Here is a 12,500-nt window from a genome sequence, read left to right on the forward strand (position 1 = left end):
TAAATTTATTTACGTGTTCATAACAAACGAATTTTAGTAGAAACTATTTATAAGACAAATGCTAGTTTCAATTCAGTGCTTTAATTGATGCATCAATAGCACATTAATGTTGTTATGTCTCTTAAGCTGCAAAGTTGCTGCAGCGTTTCACATTTATGTTCAAATAATCTATCAATTTTCTTGTAAAGTAAATTTATTTAAGTGTTTGCTGAAATGATTCTTTACTCTATATAAGGTATACTTATATATACCTGCGTTTTCAGGACATGAAAACAAACAGTGTTTTTTTGGTGTCCTTTTTATGCAATTTTTAAAGGTTTTTTTTATCAACGAAGTTTCTCGATTACTTTGCTTTGTGTAAATATAGTGTTTTGTTTACGAATTAAATCAATTTGACAAGAGAGTGTGATCGGTTTATTCTGCTTATCGGAAACAGTGAGTTTAAGAGAGTCCTCACAGATATGCTCTTACCTGAGGATTACCATAGAAACATCTTTCAACCCGAGTTCAAGGCTCATACTGTCATTTACCGTAAGGGTACCGAAATGTTCATCCCCTCGGTCAGGTTGTTAGGGCAAAGAGAATATTTTAGGAATGAAAAAGAAACGTTTTCTTGTCTTCTCTTGTTTCCTTTGTTAACCCTTTTATTCCGAAGATCGAAACGTTCACTCTCCTAACTATGACCATAGATTTCTTTGTCGGGTAGTCATGAGAATTTGGTGTCAAATCAAAAACACCTTAATAAGCTGATAATTATCTTCCCTCTCAATACCTGTCTGAAAGACATTTTATTGAGATTATGAAGAGAATTTACATGCTGATTACTCCTGGGAGTCAAAGACTCAGCCCTTACTAGGGTTAGATAAATTATCACAATTTATTGATCACCGGAAATAAGTTTCAGTTAATCAACAACGCTTGTTTGAGCTTTGCCCTATGTCGAGTGATTTTCACGTGCAACCTCATGCATATAAGCTGAACTAATGATCTCTCCGTAATGTCCAATAGCTTGCATTACCATGTGCTTCATCACTCTGGTCCTTTTCTCACGGCCAAGCACAATATGTCTTGAAGTTTTCTTTTCAAACTCCCTCCCATCCCCCCCCCCCCGTTTCTATTGGACATAGGACTTGCAAAATCCTTATTTAGTGCCATGTTGTCAGGCATCAATCATTTTATCAGTCATTTTACGTATATAACTTATCCATAAGTTCAAGGCATTATTATTGTATGCAAGTTACCAATAGTCACAATCGTTTTCTGCGTCCTCGCATTGATGTCCCTTTCAGTTTAAAGTTTCAACTCGAGGCAATGATATGACATCTCTTTAGTTAATTCTTGCACTTAGTCTCTAAAGTCATTAGTGTATTTTCAATAAAAATTGGGAATGGGGATGAAGTGCTCCTCTCGTCACACTTTTGCCCCCATAGACTCGACACTTTGTACTCCTGGGATGTACATATAGGTTAGTTGGTGCCCTAGGGAAGCCCACGATTGGTCACAGCCGACCCTGAGGGGAGACCCAACTCCCTCCCCTATATCAGTCTGTGCACCTTCCATATTTACCCAGGAATGGTCACAGTCGGCCCTGGGAGGAGGCCCAACTCCCTCCTCCATACCGGTGTGTGCATCTTCCATATTTGAACAGGAATGGTCACAGCCGACCCTGAGGGGAGACCCAACTCCCTCCTCCATACCGGTGTGTGCACCTTCCATATTTACCCAGGAATGGTCACATTCGGCCCTTGGAGGAGGCCCAACCCCCTCCTCCATAACGGTGTGTGTACCGCCCTGGTGGTAGGTTTTTCTATAGCTCAAAAATCCAGGAGTACATGAGGCTGACCTTTTAAGTTTCAGTGGAGCGCTTCGTCTCCCACTTCCCCCTTTTGAGCCCTCACCAAGTTGTTGTTTTTGTTGATGTTAATTAAGTATAATAATTTTCGGTCCCCAAACATGAGGAAGTCGATTAAATGCTCGAAAATTTGAGCACTATGCCTTTGGGCGTCACTCCTAAAATCATAGCATTATGCTCGAAATTATGCTCTTGCCCTAGCATTATGCTCAAAAATGCTGGGTGAATTTTGCGCAAAAAAAAAGGCAAACAAGGACTAACATCATTTAATGTCCTTCTTTTAAAAAACCAACGTCTTTGAAATAGGGAAGACATCGTTGACGTCACCTACCAGAGCCTCACTGGCTGACAAAAGGAAGGTTCTGTTGTTCCTGTGGTTGGCCAATGTGAATGACGAAAGCAATGTTTGTAAACAGATGTCTTCCCTATACGAATGCTCTCATTCGGAGCAGCAAGAGGTAAGGTATCCGGGCCTTCAACAAAGACAAATAAGTGCAGAAAGCAGCCTCAAATCCCACAATGGGCCATTTTCGAAATATCAAATATTCAGCTTGATAGTGAGGCAGTGAGGACAAAAACAACAGAAACACATTGGAATGAATGTGAAAAATATTTGCATATCATCCACTTTCCTTTGCCTTTGTCCCCTAAACCTGTCTTTCAAGCTGACTTTTAATCTATCGAAAAAGGCCTATTGACAAGAAATTTTTTAAACACATTATTTTGATGTGTTTATCAGCAGGATACTTTTAGCAACCTTTATGCTCCTAAACATGACTATTTTGCGGGCATTATGCTCGATGCTCGCACCATAGTATTATGCTCGCAATTTTGCCGGCTTAATTTATGTAACCCTAGCCCTTACCCCACTATCTAATCCTTAGTCTCCGAGTATCTTTATGGTATCTCAAATGAAGGTATATGTGAAGTGCGGGTTAAAGACGAAGGAGAGAAGTGTTCCTCACACCGATCTGGACAATTTAAGGTATTGTCTCCTTATAGAAACCTGGAAAATTCAGGTGGCTTTTAACTGAGTGGCTTCAGTCATCTCAGTTGGCAGAGCATTGTACCGGCATCGCAGAGGGTCATGGTTTCAGATCCCGTTGGAGCCACCTGATTTTTTCAGGTGTCAAAAAGAGACAGTTGGTTGTATTTTCCAGATAAGTGCGAGGATCACTTTTCTCTTTCGTTTATCGTATCTCTTGGTAAATGGAAATCCTTTGCATGGTGGCTTTGAATCTTCCCTCTCAAGAACCTTTACATCGGGCCTGTAGGTAGGGTCCTGTTTCTCGAATATACGGAAAATGCCATTGGTGAAACGACCACGCGCGTGCTTGGAAAATCTATTCTGTTACATGCTCCTTACACTAATTAAAAGGCACGTGCAGTTTTTCTATTTTATTTATTTAATGGCATCTGAAATACGCTCGAAAAGCTTCGGAACTTTCAAAAAACGGACCCCTGCATGTTAATTGTGGAGAAGCAAAAGCAAAAGCGCTCTGGCGTGTCGGTCCTCTGCAATCATGAGATAGAAAAAATTGTGTACGCCTTAGGCGTTTGATTCTGGAACGATTCTTTCAGTCGGAGGAATTGCGTGATCTTCTTCATGACGCCGTCATCTTCAGGTTCTTTTAAAAAGGATCTCAACGTTCGTGTCTCTTCTCAGCAGAAGGTGGGAGTTGTGAGTCGCACAGGTACTAGAAATTAATCTCTGTTATCGGTTTTATTTCGCATGCCAGATCCTTTGGGAACGTTGATGGTCAAGACGAGTGATATTTAATGAGCCAAAAACCGTTCCGGAGAAGTAACTCCTTCTACAACTATTTTGGGCACATGATTGTTGTAATTTCCTAATTTGTTAAGCTAGGACAGCAAAAGGTCAATAACATTGATTGCACCGCAGTTTTCATTAACCTCTCCATTATGCGCCGATCAACTCGAAACTTCAACATTCCCTCTCCCCCCCCCCCCCCTTCCTTAGACAAACTCCGGGAATTTGAACGATCCAATCTTCAAAAGTTCAAATTCCCGAGGTTTGCCCGGGGGGCCAAAATGGTGTTCAAACGCCGTACCCTATTGTTGGATTTCCCTGTCATACCCTACTAAAGAACAATCGTTGTCGGCTCCTGTCGTCTTAAATAACGACCTTTTAAAGACCTTTTTCGTAAGCCAGTCGCTCACAAATGCTATATCTCTTCCTTTAAACTCTTCCATCTGGTCCAAACACGTGTTTAAAGCTGTTAGCGACTTTGTTGCACGAAAAAAAAATCATTTGAAACCTGACACTTCCGGTTCAATTTTCCACACCCCAAGCAAGCAAAGGTCAAATTTCCAACTCCCCGGGCACAGAAGATAGCCAAATGCCCGAGGATGTTGAAGTTTCGATTTGATCGGCGCATTAGTGAGTATCAAAACCAGGCAAGTAAATGACATGTACATGCTGTTTAAAGATCATAGTCTCTGTCAGATACATAAGTCTCTCAAAGGACTTCATAGCATTTTAGAACCCGCTATCATCTATAATTTTAAGAAATATATTCCATACTGCCTTTTGTATATTTTGTTATTTTGTAATAGATCACTGCACAGATAACGTCAAAATGTCGTAAGAACAAAAATTGCCGCCTCGTGGATGTCGTGTTTAAATGATGTTCTAACCACATTTTAACGTCTTCTGTGATCTATTATTCACCCAAGGCAACATGGAATCTATTTGATTGATATATTTATATAACGCTAATACAGAGTAAGCTATGTCTATGTAGGATGGTTTAATGAGAACCGAACGAGCAAGAAAGCGCGAGGAACTGACAATGTTAAGAAGGGTGCCCGAGTTCACTAGAGACCGCTGGCTGAACCAGACAACCCCGAAGTGGCGTAATAAGTTTTTTTGTTTTTTTTTCAATTTCATTTCTTGATGAAGACGTCCGCTATGCATCTGTCCTCTAATAAAGCATAGGTGATAACGAATCAAAATGCGTGAATTATTGAGCTTATTATATAATACTATTAAACTAGTTTTAAAAACTTACACACAGTACATATAGAAAGTTGTAGCGTACGAGCTTTCGGCTCCTCGGAGGCTTGATCACATATAAATGAAAAACAAGAATTGTGAACCGGTAAACTGTTAACGGTCACGTGATTTAGCAACACGTGACCGCAACAGATTGTCCCAGATGTGGGGGAGCAGGTATCTTCCAGTGTCACGGTTCAAGTCCGGCCTATGAACCCGGATATAGATGCCCCGCTCTATCCAACGATCTTCATGGTCTAACACCTCTGCTTCAACCTTATGTCCAGGATAGTCCCTGTGTATGTGCTGTGAGACTTCAGACGAAGCGCTGCTTGGTCTAAGTTGCTCCGCGAACCTCGATTCCAAAGTCCGCTCGGGCTCTCCCACAGACGCGCTGCCGCAGTCCACCCCTTGGAACGAAACCCGATACATAGGGCCACAAGTGTCGCCTTGTATCTGTGAGTCTTTCTGAGATGACAACAGTTGTCTGAGGGTATTGTATGGTTTAAATGTAGTGTCCACCCTTGTTGTTTCAATGTGCGTCGTAACTCCTCGGACAGCCCTTTGACGTATGGGATGACGATGGCGGTTCGTCTAATAGGTAGATAGTGTTGGCTTTTTTGAGATTTGTTAGTGCTGTCTGAGTCCTGTAATGCCCATTCCGGGTATCCACAATCTTTGAGGGCTGCCTTGACATGTTCTAGCTCCGCCTTGGTGTCCTCAGGGTGGCTTGGAACTGTGTTGGCCCTGTGAAACAGGGTACGGACAACGCTCATCTTATGCTCTAGTGGGTGATTTGACTCCCAGTTGAGGTATTGGTCCGTGTGGGTGGGTTTCCTATACACTTTGATTCTTAGTGAGCCATCATCCTGCCGTACAGTACACGTGTCGAGAAACGCTAATTCTCCATTAGACTCTGTTTCCGTCGTGAGCTGTATGTTAGGATCGACGCTGTTCAGGTGCTGTGTAAATTCATCGGAATAACTTGAAGTTATCTTGCAGTTAGTGTCATCCACATATCTGAGCCACCACCCAGGTGGGATGGGTGCGGTCAAAATAGCTGATTCCTCAAAGGCTTCCATGTATAAATTGCAGACCAGTGGTGAGACTGGTGACCCCATCGGTGCTCCGTGAATCTGGCGGTAGAACTGACCATCAAACACAAAATAAGTGCAGTTGAGACAGATGGTGAGGAGCTTTGCGATGTCAAATGGATTCATATTTGTGCGGTCTGTCAGGGTGGGGTCCTGTCGTAGTTTCTTCTCCACTATTCAATTGCCTTATCAACCGGTACACTGGTGAACAGGGATTTGACGTCTTAGGATCGAAGCTGTTCTGTGTCATCCACATGACTTTCCCTCATCTTATCAGCAAAATGAAGGAAAGATTACGTTTATACAAACGTTGGCCGTGTAGCACTTATATTTTAAACAGAGTTAACTGAATAGAGTGTAATGTGAAGTGCTAGATTTTTATCCCATATGAACCATGTGAGCGTTAGCCCTACTGATGGAAATGGGCCCACACAAGGACAGAGAAAAACTCTGACCAGGGTGGGAATTGAACCCACGACCTTTGGGTTAGATCTCCGCCGCTCTACCGACTGAGCTACCGACTGAGCTACCGACTGAGAGTTTTGCTCTGTCCTTGTGTGGGCCCATTTCCATCAGTAGGGCTAACGCTCACATGGTTCATATGGGATAAAAATCTAGCACTTCACATTACACTCTATTCAGTTAACTCTGTTCTCAGCAAAATGCTGAAAATTTCTCACATAACTGCCAGACTGACCCACCACGGGTGTGATTAGATCTGCAAGGTGTTTTGCACACTGGTATGTGATGGTGTTGACAGTGCTCACAATTGGGCGTAGTGGGACACCTTCCTTGTGAATCTTGGGTAGTCCATACACAGGGTAGCAAATACACAGGGACTACCCTGGACATAAGGTTGAAGTAGAGCTCTTAGACCATAAACCTCGTTGGATAGAGCGGGGCATCCAAGAGCCCATCTATATCCGCCTTCATCGGCCGGACTTGAACCGTGACCCTGGAAGATACCTGCTCTCTCACATCTGGGACAATCTGTTGCGGTCACGTGTTGCTAAATCACGTGACCGTTAACAGTTTACCGGTTCACAATTCTTGTTTTTCATTTATATGTGATCAAGCCTCCGAGAAGGAGCCGAAAGCTAGTACGCTTCAACTTTCTATATGTACTGTGTATAAGTTTTTAAAACTAGTTTAACAGTATGTTTTTACCAGTACCGTGTAACATTTATAAAATTATTATATAATATCTAGAAAATATTCAATTGCGGCGTGAAAGTGACTGTGTTTGGCTTCATAGGGTCAGGAGGATAATTTACTAAAAAGCCTTTGTTGGCTTACATCTTAGGTCTTACTCGATGGTGTGGATATTGGATCTATCAATCTCCAAGAGGCTTGAAGGGCCATGACTGCTGTAACTTAGGATCCGGTACTTTTTGGAAGTACCTTACAAAGGAACATAAGTCTACTCTCAGAATATTCGGATCAAGACCCTTTGACAGCTCTGTAGGAAGTGCAGTTGAAAACGTTTGTTGAGGATCTCCCAGGACAGCTCAAATTCAAAGTGAAAGAATCTGGAACAAACTTGAGCGTTGGTGAGAGGCAGCTTGTGTGCTTGGCTCGTGCACTGGTGCAGAAGAGCAAGATCATCATCATGGATGAAGCCACCGCTAATGTCGATTTCAAGACTGATCGTCTGATCCAAGAAATCATTCGTGACAAATTTAAAGATTCGACGGTGCTAACCATTGCTTATTGGCTGAACACCATCATGGACTATGACAGGGCGCTATTGCTTGACGGTGGACGAGTGGTGAAGTTCGCTGACATTTGAACAGGCCTGAAGTGTTGATAAGAAAAGGTGGACTGTTTGCTGAAATGCACAGAAGCCAGACACAAAGAGGGAAAGCCTAACAACGACATACAGTGCATGTCGTTTGTCATTGATGTTCTTACCACATTTTGATTTCTTCTGTGATCTATATCTGACCCAAGGCAACATGGAATCTATTTGATTTATGTATTTGTATAACGCCAATAAAGAGTAAGCTGTGTCTATGTATGATGGTTTGATGAGAACCGAACGAGCGAGAAAGCGCACGGAACTGGCAATGACTAGGAGGGCGCCCGCGTGCACGAGAGGCCGGAGTGGCGTAGTAAGTTATTGATGAAGAAGTCAGCTATGCATCTGTCCTCTAAAAAATCATAGGTGAGTACGAATCAAAATGCATGAATTATTGAGCTTATTTTATTACATCTCGTAAATATTCAATTGCCACGTGAAGGCGTGCTGGGCTTCATACGATCAGAAGAATAATTTATTAAAAATCCTTTCATTTTGGCTTACATTTTAGGTTTTAATCGATGGCGTGGATACTGGGTCTATCAATCTCCAAGAAGCGTGGAACGGTGTGTAAATGAGATAAGAGCCTGGATGCTGTGTGACAAACTGATGATCAATGATGGCAAGACAGACTTTGTAATAAAAGGCACCCGTCAGCAACTATTCAAGGTTCATATTGACTCTTTTGCAGTAGGTGACGCTCATGTGTCGCCTGTTCAGTCGGTCAAGACCTTGAGGATATGGATAGATAGTAACATGAGTCTTCAAGTTAATAATATATAGATTTAGCCAAGCCTAAAAGCGGAGCTCCCGGCTTGTTTATTCTTAGTGGCTGTAGGATTAGTGAAAATAAAAGGCTTTGAGACTGTCCGACTTTTGGTTTTCCCGGATATTGATTAATTATGTAACATTTTCTTCGCTGCCTAACTAGTGAATTCTAGGGTTTTGCTAAAAGCAGATCCGCGGCCCAGCGGTCCGCGGCCCACGGCCCGCTACGGCCTAGCGGCCCACGGCCCGGTGGTCCAGTCCTGATTTTCCACAGGTTTTTTTTGTCCAGCGGTAAATCCTCGCGCATGCACAGATCTGCATCGGGTTTGGGCGTACAAAATGGACGACAGTGTTTTTGAATTCGTTTACCATTTTAATAATCATTTCAATCCTTTTGGCTCCTTTCTTTTGTTGCATGTTGCAACATGTAAGTGAAAAACGTTGTCACTCTCTGTTTATTCGTCTGTTTACAGAACCCGATAGAGAGGAAGTCCATTCTCAAAGATGCAGATGCAGATCTGTGTATGCACGTAGATTTACCGCTGGACAAAAAACTGTGAAAAACCAGGACTGGACCACCGGGCCGCCGGACCGTAGCGGGCCGTGGGCCGCGGGCTGCTGGGCCTTCGGGCCGCCCGGCCGTAGTGAGCCGTGGGCCGCGGGCCGTAGGCCGCAGGCCCACGGCCCGCGGGCCGCTGGGCCGCGGGCCTGCTTTTAGTAAAACCCGTGAATTCCACCTGAAAAACCGACTGATCGCATGAATCACGAAGGGATGGGTGTGATATCGGATTTTCCAGCGAAATCTACCAGTTAGGCAATTAATTTTTCTTGAATCGCAAGAGTTTTAAAACAAGTAAATCCTCAGCAAGCGAACGGAAAAGGAAAAAAGCCATTTCAGAGTCGACTGTCAAAAGCCAGCGAATAGGAATCACAGACGTACTATAGCTCGTGATGTTACAGATCGTCTTTGTTGGTTCAAGGTCAAACAAGGAGTTTTATTGATGTACTTTATTTATTCCACTTTATCTCTGAAAACGAGATCATTTATCATTCGATGTATTTTATTGAAACGCGCCAGCTTGGCCTAGAACCAGAATCGGCTAGAAAGGACAAACTTGAAACAAGATCTCCAACAAATTACCTGTACGTGCTCTAAACAAACTTCTGAAAACACAAGCTGGTGATATTTCTCCTTATACTTTTACGAGAACTCATTGCGATTACATGTTTAGAACATAAGTGCAAAATTCTTGTCACTGTCAAGGCACTTGGAAAAACAGTTAGGCAAGCGGAGTAAAAAAACTTCTTGTTCGCTCGCATTTTAAAGCCGAAAAAACCAGCAACAGATCGATTATTTCTGTCCAGAAAGAGTACAGATGATTGTTATTTAATTACAGTCAAGAATAAAAATTCGAGTTTCATTCCTAAACAAAGAAAAAAACGACTAAACCACGTTTTAGAAATATGCCGATATAACCGATATAATGAAACTAATTATATACCGATATAATGAAACTAATTAGGAAGAAGACAAAATTATGGAAGCAAGTCAAATCAAATGGTTCACCGAGTATATTCTTAAATTCAAGGAGCTGAGAAAGGAAACAAAGAGACTTATTAATACAAGTTATTATAACTATCTTAAATCTCTTTCTGGGAAACTTCAGGACAATCCTAAACATTTCTGGTCATTTTACTCCGTTAAATCTAAAGCTAAGAGAATTCCAGAGACTGTTATTTATGATAATGTTTGTTCTACAGATACGTCTTCCAAGGTGGAACTTTTTAATAAGTTCTTCCCCTCAATTTATTCAATAGATTCAGTTGATGTTAACAACCCGACTACAGATGTTGTGAATCGAAACTTGTTACTGCTGAACGTTACAACCACAGCATTTGAAGTGCAGGGAATTTTAAGAAGGCTTGACATCCATAAATCACCTGGTGTGGATAATATACCATCCAGAATTCTACAAATCTGTGCGAAGGAACTGTCGGTTCCCTTGTCACATTTGTTTAATCTATCTCTAAGGTCAGGAGTCATGCCCACTTTGTGGAAATCCGCTAACATCACTCCAATACATAAGAACAATGATAAGGAATTTGTGGAAAATTACAGATCAATTTCCCTGTTACCTATTCCAGCAAAATGTTTGGAGCGTCTTGTGCATACTCCTATTTATGCACATGTTTCGCCTTATTTATCTGAGTGGCAGCATGGATTCGTAAAGGGGAAATCTTGTGAGACACAATTGGTCCACACTCATCATCAATGGGTTACAGCTTTGGACGAGGGACGACAGGTGGATGTTGCATTCGTAGACTTCTCCAAGGCTTTTGACAGAGTGAATCATTCAATCTTACTGCAGAAGCTCTGTAGTTTTGGAATTTCTGGCTCCCTACTACAGTGGTGTGAGTGTTACTTGAGTAATCGTTGGCAAAGAACTGTGTTGGATGGTGTCTCCTCCACCTGGTTAGAAGTTCCGTCTGGTGTCCCACAGGGCTCCATTTTGGGACCATTATTTTTTGTAGTTTTTATTAGTGACTTACCAGATGTCGTTCTCCCTGGAAATACTATTCCGCTTTTTGCTGATGATTGTAAAATTTCGAGAGTCATTGATGATGCTAGTGATCAATTTTGTTTTCAGCGGGACTTGTATAATCTTCATCAGTGGAGTATTCGCAATGCCATGGTTTTTAATGTCAAAAAGTGCAAAGTTATGAGATTAACAAAGAAAAGGCAACCTTTACTCTCTAATTATTCCTTGGATAATTCTCCTTTGGAAGAAGTTAAAGAATTCAAAGACTTGGGAGTTACAACTACTGATAATTTTAACTGGAACTCGCACATTGATATTATTGTGTCGAAAGCAAACAGAATGTTAGGGTTAATTAAAAGGACGTGTAGAGGTCTGGACGATACTAAGACTCTGAGAACTCTCTACTGCGCATTGGTTCGATCGAATGTTGAATACTGCTCTGTGGTATGGTCACCCTATACCAAAAAAAACATAGAAAAAGTTGAAAAAGTACAAAGAAGAGCAACCAAGTTCATTTTGAAGACTGAGGACAATTATGAGACCCCTTTAAAGAAGCTAAATTTGATGTCACTTAAAAACGGGAGAATTCTAGCTGATGTTACTTTTTCTTTTTTATATAAAGCTCTCAATGGAATAAGTAATGTCAATATTGATTCTTACACTGATTTTTATTCTGATGCTGATCATTATTCATTTAGGAAATACGATGATTTATCTCTTAAAAAGAAATATGCAAGAACAAACTCACTCAAATATAGTTTTTTTCATAGGATAGTTGACTCCTAGAATCTTCTGCCCTACGATATTCGTAACGGGCAGTAAGTGTAAATATTTTTAAGCGGGAAGTTAAGAAGTTTTTATTGGACAATACATTAAATTAGTTATCCATTGTTGAATTATTGATTTTATTTCCATTTTACTACTGTATTTTCGTATTTTGTATTAGTATATATTCATTGGTGATCGGTTTGTTTTTTTATGGTGTCCTGGACTCCTTTACGGATTATTCATATGGCTATTAATATTATTCTTATTAGTATGTATTGCCTTTGATGCCATTAAATTGTAAAAATAAAAATAAAGTAAAATAAAAATAAAATGCATCCACTTGAAATAACTCATCCGTAGAAATAACAAACGGTTTAGTGTCCAAGAAAAGAATTTGTGGAGTAACTTCTTCCACCAACTTTAAGCTATTACTGGTGTACCGTTTTGTCGTTCTCGTTCTCTTTCTCTCTTCTTTCGTTTCTGTTCTTCTGACATAGGCCGTCCAGGCATCTTGCAACCTTAGTAGATTCAAAATCAAAAATTTTAAGGCATACCAAAAACTGCAAATCAAAGCAAAAAGCAGCCCTAAACAAATTAAAAATAAACACTCAGCATTACGTTTATATCCCTCCAATGCTTGACTTGAATAACTAAAGCTATATTA

The 12,500-nt window shown here is 41.1% G+C and overlaps 2 protein-coding genes across 2 annotated transcripts in view; both read left to right on the forward strand.

The window, feature by feature from the left end:
- Positions 1 to 12,500, forward strand: part of LOC138053291 (uncharacterized) — a 361,907-nt gene that overhangs the window by 183,632 nt on the left and 165,775 nt on the right. The window lies entirely within an intron of this gene.
- Positions 11,219 to 11,854, forward strand: LOC138051607 (uncharacterized). The gene has a single exon (XM_068897846.1). The coding sequence runs from the start codon at positions 11,219 to 11,221 to the stop codon at positions 11,852 to 11,854; it is 636 nt and encodes a 211-aa protein (XP_068753947.1).

Source organism: Montipora capricornis, chromosome 6, assembly GCF_036669925.1.
Source record: "Montipora capricornis isolate CH-2021 chromosome 6, ASM3666992v2, whole genome shotgun sequence".
Lineage (NCBI taxonomy): Eukaryota > Metazoa > Cnidaria > Anthozoa > Scleractinia > Acroporidae > Montipora > Montipora capricornis.

What these genes read in the sequence shown, in the direction of transcription:
- LOC138051607 (XM_068897846.1), top strand. Translation starts at nt 11,219, where the DNA reads ATGGTTTTTAATGTCAAAAAGTGCAAAGTTATGAGATTAACAAAGAAA.